We start from the raw sequence: 18,854 nt of genomic DNA, 5'->3' as shown, positions 1-18,854 counted from the left end.
CTCAAATGACCCTCATCATGCAAGTGCCACTAGCAAGACGTGGGCAATCCAGCTCCATTCATCCTTCCTTTGTTTTCTCCATCTTTTAATTCATACTTCCTTCATTGATTGCTCTGCTCTGTTCTGGCCGGATTCCAATACCGAGCTGTGTCACACCAGATCAGATTCTAGGGACACAGTCAGACTGTGACAGTTAGCATTCACTGCTCTGAAGGACTGTGGACTGCAGCATCATCAGTCTGTCTTGTTTTATAGCACTGAAGCTCCAACACCTTTCTACCAATCCCCTTTCCTTCTCCAGCGCTGAGGTTCGACCCTAATGCCTGTTAGCACCTCATGACTAGAACATTACAATTCCAAATTGTGTTCTAGCAGCACAATGCCTTTTGGGGAAGGTTTGTGCTAAACAAATAAACAGAACAACATGACACTTCTTCAGGCATTGAGCTGGAAGATCCCAGCCACTTGCTAAAGCGGGGGTTTAGAACTAAAGAAATAGCTGTTATGATTTACCAAAGTTATGCAGCTGTGTGTAAACGTATATCAACAAACATAGGAATAGTCTGGCCGTGTCATATATTTCACTTGTGTTTATACTGTGGTAACAACACCTTGATACTGTGGTGAGCACTCCCATAGTTAGTCAAATATACTTTATTTCATCAAAGCCATAAAAGTTTGCCATCAATACAAGTTCACATCTTGTACTTATATAAGTTATTACAGCAAGTTAAAAATGTGTTTTAAAAAGAGAACAATTAGCATTAATTATAAAATTGATAAAACCAGCACTTGACAGTCATGATTTGAACTAATAAAGAACATCATCATTTGGTAACTAGTCTTCTTTTCATCCATATCCCCCCAAAAACAAAGCAGTTGCACTAACATGCAGTGTAGAAGGGTCCATTCTTAGTATCCTCCAGGCAAAGCAGTAACACCAAGTCCCCATTAGTCTACACACAGGTGCCAGCCAAGCTGAGTGAATCTGGGCATAGTCCCGACATGCAAGCAGCACATGTGGCACGGCCTCCTCCTGATCAACACAATATGGTCAATTACCAGTATTAGAGACTGCTCACTTTGCAGTAAAAGACTTTAAATGGAGCGTACATACTCTAAATTGATGATATAGCTTCATGCCTCACTGGACTGTGATTAGGTCCCAGTACTTCTCTAACCCAAGCACAACTTTAAAATTCTGACATTTCCCCGTCAGTGAGGTGCCTACCACTATTTGTTCCTCTCTGTATTACCCAATGCTGTTGTTTCAGTGCCCCCTTAGATGGAAACGGACCCATAGCGGAATTGTGCCAAAGATCGCCATGAGCTAGCGAGATCAGTGGCTTCTTGATCAAACACAGCCAAGATATTTTGTAGAATCTGCAAGCCTTGATGACATATTGTAGGGCAGCAGCATAATGGTCCAGCTCTGGGGTAGCCCAGTGTCTTCACCAAAACAAGAGGGAACATAGGGGGGCTTTAAGGGCAACCTTTTTGACACCCATGTCCAGAAATAAGAGTACAAGAGGGTTACAAAATGTTAGGGAGATGAAAACTCTTAAAAAAACATTCTCTGACCACTCCAAGCAGAAACATTGCCAAAACCACACAGCTCTGCACCATATAGAGCGATGCACCAATAGCCTTGGCCTCATACACCTGAAGGGATGGCTCCACTGGTTTGGTGAAGGATACATGATGTTCTTTTAAAATGACTCCATTAATAGGTCTGTGCTTCAAGCAAGCCCATTCAACGTGTTGGGACGAGGCCATGTTGGATGAAAGTTTGATTCCTAGATAATCAAATACGTCGGCACTCTCTAGGAACCTGCCTACTAACCTCAAGTTACTCTTGACCTTTTTTGAAGTAATAAACACTGTAGATTTAGATTTTGCTGCATTTATTTCCAGGCCATGATCCTGGCAGAAGGCACACATTTTTCAGAAGTGTTTGGAGGCTGCTCTGAGTTTTTTGGATTAAAAGAGAGTTGCCCGCAAACAACAGTATGCGGATCTTAATATTTGCTATGGTTGGGACATCCACGGAACACTCAAAAACCTAGACTAGCCTCTCGTTCAAGCATAAAGAAAAAAGTGCAGAGGCCAATGTACACCCTTGCCTTACATATTTCGACACCGGGATCTTGTCTGTCAGTTGGCCATGGGATCCCCATCAAATCCTAGCATAGTTGTTCTCAAGAAGCTTGATCAGTAAAGCTATGATTTCATGGAGCAGGCCCATCTCCTGCAGAACCTGCCACAGCCTCAACCTTGGGACCAGGTCGAAAGTGTGGATATAAGATAGACAAAGGCAAGAAACAAGTTACCTTTGCCGATCAAAACTATCTTCCAGTAGATAAAACAAATCAGAAGACCTGGCCTACTGTAGATTGTTTAACTCTGATTCCCGCTTGAAGTGGGCTTATAATATTCCTTTCGGATATTCATGCTTGAATTTTAACCCCTTCGGCGCTGATGACGAGCTCAGCTCGTCATCAGTTGCGCCGCTCGCACGCTGATGACGAGCTGAGCTCGTCATCTAACGCGGCTTTTTGAAAAAAGCCGCGTAGCGCGAAAATCGCCGCAGCGCGCATGCGGTTAACTAAGATCATGCGACAAAAAAACCTTTTGTATACAGGTAAGGACTTATTTCCTTTATTATACACTGGAATCTCTTCAGCTCCCTACCATGCTATGATTCTGGAATAGGGGCTACTCTGTTAATACATTCATCTGACACCTATTGACACTTAACTGCAAGCTCTCCGCTACTAAAGTTCTTAGGGGTTTCTCATTGCATTGATGTCAACCTAGGACTCACCAACCTCTTTGACCTTCTCCTTATTCTAATGCTGTTCTCTAATGATATTGCATTTAATCTTTCTCCGGTAGACTAACCAGCAGAAGGTGACCCTGGTCAGCTCTGCAGAGATCACGTATGATGAGAACAAGTATGCTCACCTGATCGACCCTAAGGACACGTTTGTGACGAGTCAGGTATGGTACATTGTCCTCTTCATTTTATTGTGTTTTAGTTTTTCGATTGACAAGGTAGCTTGAAAATCCTCAAAAGATCACAGAAGACTAAAGAAAATTAGAAATTTGAGCCTGATAGACATCGGCCAAAGTAGAGAAAAGGAAATATCTGGATTTTGGGAGACATTGGGACATGGGTAGGGGGAGTGGGAGTGGATGAAAAAAAAGAGATAAATGAAGTTAACAGAAAGACAAGGCTTACTGAAAAGAATGGTTTGGGCAACATGTTTGCTACATGAGCAACATCTCGTGTAATTCACATTTGAATAGATAGTATTATATTTTATACTCAAACCAGTCTACTGTACTTTGTGTGACGTTTGTATGCTATCACAGAACCAATTTTGCATAATACACATGATCCATGAAAATAAAAAAAATCACAATTTTGTTCATCTGGAAGGGTATTATTAGACAAATTGTAGGTTCCTGGACCAAAGATTTATGAAGACCTTGCGTTGCCACTGTGTCAGACAAGGTGACGCAAGGCAACAGAAGGGCTTCACTGAGATTTATTAAGCGAATCAAAGCCATCTTGCATGCATCTGCATGGCTTAGAAAATTCTTCCTTGCATTACTCTTCTCTTGGAAGGCGTGGGGTGCGGGTGCTTTCATGCATCCACCATGGTTTTTGGTGCATTCCCAGATTTACAAATACTAGTGAACTTGAGAATGCGTCAAAATGGTACGCCTTCCCAGGTGAGGTGTAACTGGGGGAAATAAGCTTGCTTCTCCTCTGTATTTCCTCTTTCTGCAGCACACACAGAAAGAGGAAAATGCCTCTGACGATCATTTCTGTATAGGAAGGTGTCCCTCCTGCACAAAGACAATCCTGCCTGTAATGCAAGCAGCCTTGTACCATGGCGCAAGGGTGCCTCTGGTGGCACAAGCGTGCCAGTGGAGAGGTAGAGCAGGAATGCCCATAAGTTAGTAGTTATGGCACACTCCTGCCCTCACATTTTTGGCACAACGCAGCAGGTTATTTTGCAGCGTTGTACCAAATCTTAGTAAATCTACATGACCATTACATCATGCAAGGTGGCACAAGGGTTTCAGTGAAATTTACTAACCCCTGCAAAGCTATTTAGTAAATCTGGAGTAACGCAAGGCAATTCGCTGCCTTGTATTATTCTGCTCTGGGAAGGTGTTCCCTAGGTGGAGCGTGGATGTTCCCATGCTTTCACTTATGAACTTTGGTGCATTCCCAGGTTTGCTAAGACTAGCAAAGCTGGAAATGCATCAACATGCTATGTCTTTCTAGTTGAGTTTTAAGGGGAAATAAGATTATTTCTCCTAGTTTTATCCTCTTTCTACATGTGCTACATTCTGCAGCACACATAGAAAGAAGAAAAAGCCCCAGAGGATTGTGTTTGTGCTGGAAGGTTTTTCTTCCTGCACGAAAACAATACTGGCTAAACTGCAGGCGCCCTTGCACCATGGCACAAGGGTGTTTGCATTGGCACTATGCAGCACTCAGTGCGCCAGTGCAAAAAGGGAGCAGGAATGTGTCATGATGCATTCCTGCTCTTTCCCTGTCATGCAACGCAGCGCACAAATTGAACATTCCACAGCTCTACAGATGAAGAGACAGGGGAAAGAGCATTGTGTTTGAAACATAAATTAGCTAACGTATAAAGTTGTAGTCAAATGGGAAAAACAAATATTGGTTTGGATCGACTCTGATATCTCCAGAAATGCAGGAGGAACTAAATACTTAGGCAGTGAATCACCAGATGAGAAGATAGAATAGAGGACAGAAGGATTTTTGGCACTGCACAGAAACACAGTGCTTGCTTGAGAAACAGCCATCCCAACTCAGCTGTTTCCCCGCATGCCATTACATCGCAAGCGTTACAGCGCATGTGATGCAATAAGGCATAGTCATTACTAAGCATGTTGTTACATCGTATGCGCTTTTACAATGCATGCGATGTAATGGCGATCCACCTTGTTGTGAGGAAACAGAGACTCTTCCGTTTCCTCACAACAACATGCACCACGCACCGCCCCTCACCCTACAAAGGAACCAGAAAAGAGGTGCCACGAGGAGAGAGAGGTAAGGGGGATTGGACCTAGGGAGGGGGTTACTTTTTTAGGGTTTAAGGTAGTGTCGGGGGGTCGTGCAGGGTAGTGTTTGAGTGTGTGGACCGGACTGGGGATCTGGGGAGGGTCGTGCTGAGGGTAGTGTTATAGGGTTTATGGTAGCGTGGTGGTGTTTGTGTAGTGTAGGGTAGTGTTTCAGGGTTTAGGGGAGTGTCGGGGGTCACGCAGGGTAGTGTTTGAGTGTCTGTACCAGAATGGGGGTCGTGCTTGGGGTAGTGTCTCGAGTTTAGGGTAGTTTGTGGTGTTTGTGTAGTGTAGGGTAGTGTTTTAGGGTTTAGGGTAGTGTCGGGAGTCGTGTAGAGTAGTGTTTGAGTGTAGAAACCGGAAAGGGAGTCAGTGAGGGTTGTGCTGGGGTTGGGGTTTTCAGGTTTAGGGTACTGTTGTGGTGTTTGTATATTGTAGGCTAGTGTTTTAGGGTTTAGGGTAGTGTTGGGGTCGTGCAGGGTTGTTTTTGAGTGTATGGACTGGACTGGGGGTCAGGGTAGGGTTGCGCTGGGGTAGTGTTTTAGAGTTTAGGGTAGTGTTGTGGTGTTAGTGTAGTGTAGGGTAGTGTTGTATGGTTTAGGGTAGTGTTGGGGGTCATGCAGGGTAGTGCTTGAGTGTAGGGGCCGAACTGAGAGTCGGGATAGGTTCATGCTGGGGGTAGTGTTTTAGAGTTTAGGATAGTGTTCTGGTGTGTGTGTAGTGCAGGGTAGTGTTTTAGGGTTTAGAGTAGTGTTGGGGTGTCGTGCTGGGTAGTGTTTATGTAGGGAGAGGACTGGGGGTTGGGGAAGGTTGTGCAGGGGTACTACATTAGGGTAGGGCAGGGTAGAGTCACTTACCTTTCAAACCTTTACCATGAGTATACCTTTACCACGCATGCCTTTGCGTTGTAATGGCATGCGTGGTAAAGGCATAGTCATGGTAAAAGTTTGCGAAGTGATGGCATGTCATTGACATTGCGTAGTAATACCCACGTTGTAATGGCACGCATGGTATTGGTATGCGATGTAATGAGTGATATTCGCTTGCTTACAAATAATAGGGTCTTGATGTTGTATTTGTGAACAATTGCTTCTCTGAGATGGATTACTAGAAGGACAGCTTTCTTGGCTGCTCATGCTTTTGAGGTTATGAGGCCAAGCAGTGAAGGCCTTCTTGTAAATTGTTTTCAATGAATGTAATATGCAGATGGGCTCCATTCTTTGTTCAGGGGAGAAGGTGTGCACTAGCAACACAAGTAGGCAAAGTATCTCAGGTGTTTTAGTAATGGATTGAGCTAATTTAAGGAACGTTCTCGGAGCAGAGTGGAATCTACCACCTTTGCTTTTAGATCGAAGCACTCAGTCCTTCAGATCTGACGCTGACTCCGTAGAAGGGCAGCATGGCATCCTGTCCTGGTTCCAACCTTCTATGGCTGGTGTACAAAGCTTCCACATGAATTTAAAGGTTAACATGATTACTATAGCTGCTGGGGGTCAAATCAGTCTACCACTCAGAACTGGCTCAATACGTGACATTTTGTGGGGTATCAAGAGGGGTAAAATGCAACCTTCTCAGGCTACATTTACGTTTCTATGTAATGAACATCCCTTAATTTTCTCAGTGTATATGATTCCATTTTGAAGACAAACATTTCTTAATGCACCAGGAAATGTGTAGACCTTTCTCCAGCTAGTAAGGGACTGTCCCTGTGCTTCGATTCTCTCCTGACAGCTCACCACAGGGGCTGGGTATGGGCAGTCAGTTAATCACTTATGTTTATAGAATGCCAAAGACCATGTAATAGCCATATTCTTTGTTAAGGTGTCTGCAGGCCATAGGCTGACCAAACCAAACAGGTCTCATGAAGTGAGGTGTCATGTTGGAAACTAGGTTACTGGTTGGGGGGGGGGGTCAAACCCTACTCAAGCAGCAATCCCAAACCCTGCTAGGGAAGGACACAAACAGACAACAAATTAACCAGTGCTTAACCCTCTGGTAGTTTGGCACAAAGCAGCCAGACTTAACTTAGAGTAATAGTGTAAAGTATTTATGCAGCATTTCAAACAGTCATGAAGTGAAAACACAACACAAGACAAAAATCCCAATCCAATTTAACAAAGGGAGCGATTTTGAATCAATTATTTAAGACCACAATGACAAACATCCAATCAGTAGAACTGGAGATATGCAATTTTAAAGATTTAAGTGGAAATAGTCCTTAAAAGCATAATGCGCCAACTGTTGTTGTCTGGATGTGCTGGACCAGGACAAAGTCACTAGTTCAGGCCAGCCATGATGGAAAGTAGGCTGGATATAGAGACCCAGTACGGCCCACTGAACAAGAGTTCCTTAAATACTGAGTGCAGAGCTTTTCTTCTTACCATCGAGGATGTGTAACGCAGCAGAGGTTCCGAGGAGTTGTGTGACTGTGCTGCAAGGTCCTGCATTCTCATGTCAACGAGGGACTTGTGATGCCAAGTCCGACATCACAGATCCGTTGGGCACCAGCTTGTTGCGAATAAGTTGCGGGTCTTGCGATGGAGAGTCCTACATTGTCATTGAGGAAATTGAGAAAAATTGTCCATGAGGGGCTTGTGATGTGTAGGCTTGTGTCGAGGATGCATCACGCAGCACCAGTTCCAAGGAGACTGCAGGCTGCGATATGGACTCCTACATCGGGGATGTGTCACACAGCTGTGGTTTCAAAGTGGAGCCTCAAAGAGATGTATCGCGCTAGGTTGTTTCTGCTCACAGGAACAAGGCTTGACTGGCAGAACCCACATCCAAGGGTCCAGGACTAGGGTGGCACCATTTGGGAGAACAAGACTCAAATCAGGATGATTTAAGGTGCTGGGTTCAAGATGGTTCTGTCACTGAGACTTCTGATCAGGGGGGCCTTGGATATTCTCTTGTAGTCCTAAGTTCAAGAAGCAGGTCCAGTCTTTCACTCAGGCAGCAGGACAACAAAGTAGCAGTCCTTCTGGCAGAGCAGCAGAACAGCCCTTCTGAGTCTTCCACGGGTATACTGAAAAGTTGAGGCTGAGGGTCCAATATTTATACCTCTTGCCAGCTTTGAAGAGGGAGAAGGTTCTGGAGGTTTCCACCCCCAGAGGTATGTTTTCATGCACAATGGTATTTGGAATTTCCTGTCTCCCTTCCCTGGCCCCAGCTTGCCTGGGGTCACAAAAGTCCAGTGTCAAACCCCTTTGTGAGAGTGATCAAGCAGACCCTTTGTGATGACCTTTAAATGACACCCTTGAAAACTGTATGTACACAGAAAAGGTCATTATATTTATATTCAGGGTTATTATATCCATATTAAAGGTTTGTGAATACGAATTGATTGTTGTTTTATCTTATGGCTAGTATTTCCCTCAATGTGTCCATTCAGACCGAAGATGAGTGCCTTTCACTTAAGATGTACATCATGGGTTTAGCAGAACAGAGTAGTGTTGTTTCTTCAGTGCAGATTGATATTTATTTTTCATGAAAATAAATCAACTGCAGTCCAGTAGTGATTGAGGTATACCACTTTAGTATTTATGGCTGTGACTGTAAATTGATAGTGTGAGGCACAGAACTTACTACCTCAATACCAGTTTCCAATGCAATTTCAGAATGATCTGGTATTCTTCATATGTTTGCCTTATCTCGTGAACCAATAATGTTTGTGAGCTGCCTTCTACCAGTAGTATGCAGCTCCCCTGCTACCAGCATTGTGCAGGAGACCCCACTATCGCCTGTTTTTATATAGGCTCCTGTTGCTCAGTTTAGTGGAGACTCACAGCCTCTGGGCAATGTATGCCCCATTACCAAGTAATATAGAGTGTGCCGCGGTGCTGTTTATAGTCCCACCAAACTCTTTCACCCAGGACCTGCAGCACTGTCCAAAGACTATCAATTCGCCCCGGGTCATCGAAATTCCTTTACCACAACACCTTGATATTATCTAGGATTTGTACTCCCTCCTTTGCTGACATTCCCAGCTAATCTCTCAGATTCACCAAGTTGAACCTTGCTACAGTCATTGATGACATCACATCTTGTGATCCTACAAAAGTATGTGTAACAAGTGGGTGGAGGTGGGTAGCAGTACGTTTCCTTACTCCTGATGTTGCATGAGTTGCACTAGGTCTGAGTCTCAAATGAACCAATGGTAGAAAGTAACATTTGTTCTGCATCTGTTGTAATTACTTGTAAATGGAAATCCTGACATTCATGTGTCTGGGAGGCAAATGTGTAAATTGGTCTAGTACTTGCATATTAATCCAGTGCCATTTGATGCCCCTTTTTCAATCTAACACCCAGATCTTCCCTTGCTGTCTAGGTGTCAACAAGAGTCGAGGTGTACAAGGAATATAATTACTTACCCATAATCATTGGGAGCAGTGTAGGAGGTTTGGTATTGCTGGCTTTGATCTCTGCTGGACTTTATAAGGTGAGTGAAATACTTAACCTTTATTGTTTCTGCACTCACAGTGCTTGCTTGCTTTGTGGTGCTTGACTTACCAGCACATGGGTAGAATGGCTGGCTCAGTTAGGCTACAAAGGATTTGCAGGTGGATAAATGTTTCAAAGTCATTGTGAAGGCTAGATTGCTGCCCTTTGGGACCAGATGATTAGGGAGGGCATTTGACAGTTTAAGTCTAACCTCAATGAAGTTTTCTCCTCTAAATTAGGTCCATAGAGTTGCACAATCACAAATTCCTGCATGTCAGATCACAGGTATTTACCAACATATCTAGATCTGTGATCCCAGGTCGCTATGTGCATGGTCATACATGTATTGAAATCATCCTTTTGCTTGAACAGCTACCAGTGAAGGTAATGGAGTCTGTCAATCAGGCAAGTAATATTAGTAGGTTTTAGACTGAGCCACTTCTGATTACTCCCAGTGCAAGGATGAGGCATGATGGCATTATTGAGGTTTTATCTGGCCTGTGTATTCAGGTAATGGCTGATTCAATTTGGAAATATGCGTCTTCTAAAATGTGATTAATTTATTTGCATACAGGCAATGAGATAACTGGGATATTTTTTACAGCATCCATTGGGATTGGCTTCAGACCAAGAACATAATAAACTGTTTTTGTTGGTGTTTTCATAAAAAATGGCGATATAGCAGTACACATCTTCTGAATACGGGATTTACAGAGTGGCACATAAACACTGTATATATAGTCCATTTTAAATACATTGACAAGAATACAATGTCGCAGCTATATGCAGACAGTCACTGACGGTATTCTCTAAAAAGTGGTGAGGGTGTCAGTGTGGAGCTGCCGTACATATATAAAGCTACCCATCAAATTGAGGTACTTCCCCCTGAACTGGGAGAGAGGGGAAAAATGTGGCCAAGTATGAGGGCATGCAGGCCCACAGCTGGGGATAATGTCAGCCACGCGCTGTAGCAGAGCTCCAGCCAAGACCTTGCTGCTGATGTGGAGCTTTTAATGATTCAGGCTGTTTTGGAGGTATTGCGGAGCTGTAGCTTCGGTGGCACCCCAGCGGGAAGGATGGGCACAGACAGTGGGACAGAACTGTGCTCAGGCTGGGTCCGGGTAAGATCTGGCTTAGTGCATTTGGGGTCCCTCTGTAGTTATGGGGATAAGCTAGCATTCTGTGTGAGTTGTCGAAACTGGTGGAGGAGAGTATCCCATGCCTTGGAAAGTGGGTGTTTGATCAGTTGGAGGGCCTCATCATATCTGAGAGCATCCCCTTCAGCTTCTCCCCCATCTGCACACAGCCCCATGCCAAGCCACTACAGATGGTGTTGATGCCACCCTTGCGTGCATGGTCACGGTTCTCTTAGCTAGTAAGAGGGCCATGCCGGCAAAGCGTGTCCTCACCTTGTGGCTTTTTCTGCATTTAAATATGCCTCCCATGAGTATTTATCACAGAGTTCCGCAACTTCCCACAAGACCTTGTTTACTGAAAGCCAACACATGGAAAGGGCTGCACACAACATAACATGCGCCGTGTCGGCCGTTGCCGCTGACCTGGTAAACATTGCATGTGCACATTTGAGAAATAGCAACTGAGTTGATTCAAGGTTAGGTAGGCCGAATGGAGGATGGAAAATGTAATGTTTTTTTAATCAGGTGTTCGAAGTCCGCTGAGGGAACTTCAATGCCCGCTTCGAATCCTTACTGTGCAATACCCTCCTTATGTCATTCTCCTATCTGTCATGCAGCATGGTCAGTGGGAGCCTAGTGTGCTCTCGGATCACTTTGTCAATCCATGTAATCAGGTGGCGTCCTTCCCCCATTTGAAGTAGCAGTTGCAGGATATTATGGCTTGGGATTCCCCATCTAATGTGGACCAGAGGGTCTCTCACATGCTGCGTAGTTGTCTGTAGGTGAGAAACTGTTCTGGTGGCATGTCATAGTCAGGGATTAGTTGATCGAATATAAGTAGGTGGAAGTAGGCAAAGAGGCCACCAATCATGTTTAAAGATCATTCGTGTCAGCACCCCAAGTCTGTAGTGAAGTAGGAGCCAGGGAGCCCTGAGAAGCCTGTAGGGGGAGTGCTGGGGCATATGAGTGAATGTTGTGCTTAAGGAAATGAACCCTAGCCATGCATTTCCAGGCTACCGCAGTCTACAGAGACCATGAGGAGGAGACCAGTCTCCTGGAAAGAAAAAAGCCTCTGATCATGGCCAGCACAAGGGGGGCCTGACCCCTGACAAGTCTTGCACAGATTTCGCCCAGTCATTGCGACACCCACTGCAGTTGGGCTGCTCAGTAGTATGCTTCAATAGAAGGGTTGCCAAGGCCGCCCCTGCCGACGAGCAGCTGCAGCTTTTTTAACATGATTAAGTGGCATTGTCACCTCATATGAGCTCTTTCAAGAGAATATCTAGTTCCTGAAAAAATGTCTTACCTTCAAGGAAGGAGGCCCGTTGCCATTGCACCACCTGGGTGCAGTCTGGGGATAGCATGATGGTTTTGTCTTCAAGTTGCAATGGTCCCTTCTCCCTAACCGCCTTCAGGATAGCGTCTGGGTTTCTGAAATAGAGAAACTTGGCTACCATTGGATGCGGCTGCATCGCCATGGGGGCTGGTGTGCTGGCACTCACATGCCCTTTGTAACGAGAGCAAGGGGTGAAGTCTGAGGCTTCAACAAAGGATCGAAACCTGTTCTCCAAGAATGTCAGCAGATCGCGGCCTTCAATCCTCTCCGGCATGGCAAGTATCCGGACATTGCTTCTTCAAGAGTATCCCTTAGCGTCCTCTTTCCTCTCCTCGAGAGTGCGCACTCTGTCGTGCAAGTCTTGGATGGCACAGTGATTATCCGTAGTTTGTGGTTGCTGTGCAGACCACACCTTTTCCCTGTCCATAAGTCACTGAGGAATCCAAGCTCAGCTACAAGGGAGCACAACTTGGTTTCAATAGAGATCCAGGAGCGTTCTATGGCTGCCAGGACCGCATCCAGTTTGTCCGTGCCAGGAGGCAAGGTGCGCTGTGAGACCCCTGAAACCAGGATGTCCGGCACAACAGTCGTGGGATGGCGGCCAGGGATACCTGTGTCGAGGCTGTCGACTGCAGTCTGACCTTCATTGCGCAACTTGGGGTCCAAAGGATTGTTCAACCCTGGAATCCACTGTAAGCAGGTCGACGTCTTCCCCTAGGATGCCCAGCTTCCGCAGCTAGCCACACTGGGCATACTGGCTATCACAGTGGTCCAGCAGGGGCAGTTAAGGCAGGGCGGCAGTGTTCGCAGGCCAACGCAGGCAAGTACGGGCAACCTCGGGTCTCTGTTGCTGCTCATCATTCGTCCAATGGCAGCCCCCTCTGGGTATACACAGGGTATGCTGGCCCTATAGGAGGGTAGTTAGGAGGAATATGCCTCTTTATTACGCTTGCCATCACCCCGCATGTAGTTACAACGCAGTCGTTACAACGAACGCATTGTAACAACGCATACTAGGACCCCGCAACTCGTAACAATGACTTGCGGAGGGGGGCGCTGGATGTTGGAATAGTATAATTTACTATTTCAACTCCAGTCGGGCAGGGCCTCTGGGGGGTTATCCCACTGTGTGAGAAGTCACACCTGCTAAGTGAATGTCCTATGTGTAAAGGGGGAGCAATCTACTGCTCCTCACCAGATTATGACGGAAGCGTACAGTGTAGCCTTTGGCTGAGGGGAAAAGGGGACCCCACATCAACCCCTGCTGCGGGGGCCACCACCCCCCATGCCACACCACTCCTGCCATCAAGTGCCTTCTCTATTGCAAATGTTCTTGGCTACAATTGCTCCTGTGCAGACTTTGGGACAACGGGCCAGGGGTGTCTGACTTTGTGCGCTGGAAGCACTGGGCTGCAGTTCGAGAGTGCAGGGGTAAAGAAGCCTGCCGCTGGTGTCCCGGCTCTTTGGGAATCGTTGGGGGAAGCAAGACCTGGGGGTGCATCCCAACCCCCCCTTCCCGGCCGCCTCTACAATCAGCACCCCTGGGCTACCTCCTCTTTGCAAGATGAGGCTCACAGGTGCATGCCTCCCAGTTCCACAGGGCCTCAGGTCTGCTTCTGAAGCTGTCCTTGAGCATCGTGCCCTGGTCGAACATTCCTGTCCTTCTCCCCTGTGCCGGCGCACAAACAACAGTCATTGGCCAATGCAGACATCCTTGCGTTATGGTGCAAGGGTGCCTGCGATACAGTGATGATTGTTGTTGTGCAGGAAGAGACACCTTTCTGCACAAAAACAATCAATAATGGCATTTTTCTCCTTCTATGTGTCCTGCAGAATGCAGCTCAAATAGAAAGAGCAAGAAATGAGGAGAAATAAAAGTATTTCTCCTCATTGCGCCACTCCTACTCCTCCCCTGGGCAGGCCTGTTATTCTGATACATTCCCAGGAACACAATAATTTGTAAATCTGTGAATGTGTCAGGTTCCATGGATGGTGTGTGGGAACAACCACAGCAACACCCATGGAACGCCCCTTTCACACAGAGTAATGCGTGAAAAGGGCCCATATTTACAAGGCCATGAAAAGTCATGCAGGATGACTTTACATGGCCTTGGGCAGGCACACTGCGCTGCCGGTGCATCTAAAAAAGTGACGCGCAGGAGGCGCAGTGGGGTTCTAAATGAGGCAGAGTATGTTTAGCAGACACCAAGATTTGAATCCCGTTCCTGGACATCCTTACCCTACACGGGTTAAAGCTTTTAAACTTTCTAGTTACTCCTACTTTATTTTGTTGATTCTAAAATACAGATAACTATAGAATCTTTGCATCATATTAAGGTGCTGCTCCACAGGGTTCGAGTCGGTGGTACACGCAGGTAAACGGCATCCCCCCACTCTTTTCACCGGGTGGACACCGTCCCCCCTGCCAAGAAGTTGGACCCCATAGAAATATGCTGAACGTGACCCGGTGTAATTTTCGGACACCAGGACACGTTCAGAACGTGACAACATGAGGTCATTTGCATATTGTCAGTCCCCCACTTCTTTTTATAGGACTTGTGCCTTGCTTCTCCATCACATGCTTCCATGACTTACGTAGACTGCAGCACAAATTCAAATCAGGACATATTCATCACACCCAAAGCGGTCCTTGAAGAGATTTCAATTTCTCGTCAGCAGCACCACCTTGTGGCTGTTTTAAATACCCTATAAATGTTCATGGACAGAGACAGAGAGGGAATTCCCATCAATATTAATATATCTTTCCATTCTAAACAGAAAGGCTTTTAATATCTACAACAAGCAAGCTACTTTTCTTGACTTTTTATTCTTATGACCTCTCCAGGACATTAACTTTTCAAAACATGCGACCATGTCACTTATTTTAAAGGGTTCTCCAAGGCGAACTCAAAAAGTTGGGAAATAAAACTATGACACAGTTAGTGCTGGCTGTGTTATAGTGTTTTGTTTTTTACTTTCCCTCACTGCCTTTACTGATTGTTGAACCATCCAGGGACATATTTACAATGTCTGGTGCGTCTCTGCAAATGAGCAGGGTTGCGCTAGAATAGATGCGACACACAATTCTCCCCTTGCGCCACCACGGATGCGTCGCATTTACAATGCGGCTCACTGTGGTGCAAGGATAGGCAGATGCTTGTTGCATCTTGTGGCGTAAGGGCGGCACACTGCTGGAGTCATCGCAAGCGCAACGCAACTCCAGCAATGCACAGGGGCCGCCCATATTTAACGTGGTGCGTCACTCCTTACTCCTGCCTCAAGCAGGCGTAAGGGTTTGACGTAGCTTCGTCATAAAACTGACTCAGTGAAATCTTGTTGATTTCACGGCGTCAGTTTTATGAGGCTTTCCTGCAACGGAACGCACACCTGAAACCTGACACAGGTTTCATGTGGCGCAGTGCTTTACAACGTGACGCATCTGCCTAGATGCGTCTGTTGCAAATAAATCCCAATGTGGCGCATGGTTTACGCCGCCGCTGCATCACAGAAGTGATGCAACGGCAGCGCCAATGTGTTGCAAGGGGCTTGTAAATCTACCCCCTGTTTCTTCTACTCCCTCCAATCCATGTTTCTCGTCACCATCCCACCTCCAGAAGTAAAAAAAATAAACGCTATGAAGAAGCCAGCACTGGCTCTTCATAGCACGTTTTAACCTTCCTGTTATCCCTACCCATCCCGACCCCCGTTACACCCCCCCACCCGAATATCAAAGCCAATAGCGCGCCCATATGCAGGACCGATTGACTTTGCCAATGCTTGTATTTGAATGTCTGCAAAAATTGTTTCAAGGTTCCCTAACATCCTGTCCCATCAACATGAGGCATTGGGAATCTGTCTTACATTTAAAAGACTTGTTAAAACTTGGCTATTCCATCTGGATATTTAGCATGACTGTCCCTGTTGATCCCCTCCAAGATGAATGCTGCAAGTAGCTGGACAGAATAGAATTTGAAATAAAGCAATATTGCAATGATGTTGACGGTGTTATGTATTCATAAAGCACATATGGTGTATGAATGTTATATATTTGAGATTTTGACTGTTGTGTGTGGACAATAACAAGAAATGTCATACACTATGACAGATCACACAGTACATATGCTGAAAATGGAGGCAGATAACTGAATCTTTTCTGAGGGTTGAAACACAGGGGCTTATGGTGGCATGCTAGCTTGAGTACAATGTGCTACACTTAGATCTACAGCACTAACACTGTGAGGGATGAGCAATGCTCAATCGAGGATGGACACCAGTCATGATACTATATGAGATTCCATTAGTCCACAACAGGTTAGGATGATAGGGTTGTGTCACATTTTAGAACACCCCTATATTCAGACTTTTAAACCATACGAAAAGAACCCAAGAATAAAGGGAAACCGGGGTGTCCTTTAGGTATTGTTAATCTTCTAGACCCTGTTAGGAACAATATCCAAAGTGCTCCCTGGAAGATGCCTGAGCCCGCCATGTTTTATAGGGACCAGGATAATGAAGCATGACACCACGAGGGTGTTAGTGAGTCATTAAACAACCGGTTTGGGTTGTCTTTCACTTGGGAGAAACAGGGGCAAATTGAATAAAGAAGGTGGTAGGATACTTTTTTTGCGATTAATTAGGGACTTTTGGAGATTGTATTCTACGATTTCCCTATACATCAGTATAGAACATATCTTCCAACTCCCCACATGTGATAATTACATCTTATCCAGAGTTTTGGTTCTGAAAATGTAGCATAACAGCTTGATTACAGTGCTTCCTATTTTCAGAGTCTTTGTCACGTTTTACATTCCATCAGGTTTGACATAGTGAAGTTTAGCAGTATTTACCAGGTGCAATAAACATTACACCACTTTTACTTGCACCTTCGTTGTAAACACAACTTTGCCCTGAGATTGCACTTATCTGTGTCTCTAATACTTCCTTACCCAGCATATGGGAGCACAGGAAAAATGTCACATGACACATTCAGAAGTACGCCTGGAAACAGGTGCCTGGCGCAGCTTTACAAGAATACTACTGGCAATGGCTGTGACTTCCAAAATCTTGTAAATCTGTACCCTTGAGAAGGGCACTTGTTCAAAGACATGTTGCAACAGATTGCTTTACTCTTTAATGCAGGAAGGGAACTTGCTGTGTTGCCTTGCATAAAAGGGGGAGTACAGACATGCTTAATATTGACAAAGGTATGCAGTATTTCTCTCCTCTCCTTGCACTGGCTCACTGCATGCTGCCTAGTGCCAGCACAGATACCTTTGCACTATATTGCAAGGGGGCCTCTTTTATGTTTTTGTGCGGTAAGGCACACATTCCTGCACAAAAACAATCCATAGAGGCATATTTCTCATAATCTGCCTGTAGTGTATAAAGTGCACACTGTGAAATGAATTGCCTATAGAAACAATAAACCAGCATAGGAAGGTGTGTTTCGCTTTCCCAAAGTGAAAAAGACTAGTTATCTCCCTTGTTTGTGCAGTTAGACTCACTATATTATTCCTTGATTCCTTCTTTTATTTTTACATATTTGCTTTCATTCACAGGCTGGGTTCTTTAAACGGCAATACAAGGAAATGCTACAACAAAATGACGACTCCACTTCCACTGCTGATGGCCCATCTGCACCAGCGACTGAAGTACCAACATAACTAGGATCATAGTGGAAGCCCCCAAGTGCTTGGCATAATAGGCCAACCTCATTTTAAAAATGCTTAAAGGGTTGTATAGCTTCTGGTCAGGGTTCAGACTGAAACCCACTACTGCCAAAATGAAAGACAGAGTAATACCCTTTGCATGCCACATGGGAGAGAGCATCTGCTCCAGATGTGACTGGAAGACTCAGCAACAGCTCCCAATGAAAGCCTGAGCCAGACCTTGCAGAAACCCCAGCAACCCCAGCTCGGAGTGACCAATCTGAACCAATCAGTGCTTCACACCAGTAGGCCAGCATAAGATGGCCTACTGCCGGCCATGAGCATCCAGTCAAATACCAGCTTGACCTACAGCCACCTGAGAGAATGATGGAACCTAGAACTGATTGGACAGCCAGATGCCAACCTAACTGAAAGCCTGCCAGTCTCCACTGGTAAGAAGTATAATAACTTGTTCTTTCACAAAGATCTTCACATTCTACTGCTGTTTTCTCGGTGCTGTATATGACAGTTGTGCTATTACCCAATTAAAGGGTACTCAATTTACCCAACTCACCAGGATGGAAGGCTGAGTTGGATATTTCAGGATTCAAACTCATGACCTGCAGCTCTCTTCATTGTTCAGCGGTGATCATTCGACTCACTGAATCATCCTGTTGGCTTTGCCTACTTTTTTATTCTTGGACAAATTGCTCAATAAACCTAGTAGAAATATGACCTAAATTTGTCTTTCACTTATTCCTACTTAAACTCATTGTCTGCTTTTGAAAATGAAGATATGATTGCAAGTGTCAGATTATTTCATCAAGGATTAGTTGTTATATGTGGACATGAACAGCATAAAGAAATTAATAGTAACCATTTAACAACTGATTGCTTTGCCTCCATCCAATCATACTGCATTCAGTACACCTCATGCAAGAAAGGTGGTCTTCTGCTATTCCCTATTTCTTACAGTCTCCTTTAAAATCTGATAGGCAGCCTCTTGACTTGCTAGGTCAGCAGTGGTCATGGCCTCTGCTCTCCTAGAGATACACCACCTTTCATATTTAGAGATACACGCCAGGCAGTCAGACATCTCTTTGCCTTCAGGAGAGGCACTACTGCTGCTGTTCCACCATAGGCACTAAATGTTCCTGAGTGAAACCAACATGTTCCTATCAGCTTGCT

At 45.2% G+C, this 18,854-nt stretch overlaps 1 protein-coding gene across 1 annotated transcript in view; it reads left to right on the top strand.

The window, feature by feature from the left end:
- The window catches only part of LOC144768737 (integrin alpha-M-like), a 364,452-nt gene extending 346,051 nt beyond the window's left edge, over positions 1-18,401 (top strand). The window contains exons 28-30 of the mRNA XM_078652620.1: positions 2,896-3,000; positions 9,434-9,544; positions 17,577-18,401. Of these exons, the coding sequence (XP_078508746.1) occupies positions 2,896-3,000; positions 9,434-9,544; positions 17,577-17,681 (321 nt within the window). The 3' untranslated portion in view covers positions 17,682-18,401. The remainder of the gene's footprint in view (positions 1-2,895; positions 3,001-9,433; positions 9,545-17,576) is intronic.
- The last annotated feature ends 453 nt before the right edge of the window (positions 18,402-18,854 follow it).

This window comes from Lissotriton helveticus, chromosome 7, assembly GCF_964261635.1.
Source record: "Lissotriton helveticus chromosome 7, aLisHel1.1, whole genome shotgun sequence".
Lineage (NCBI taxonomy): Eukaryota > Metazoa > Chordata > Amphibia > Caudata > Salamandridae > Lissotriton > Lissotriton helveticus.
Note: the sequence above shows the minus strand (reverse complement) of the source record. Positions and strands in the feature narration are given on the sequence as shown.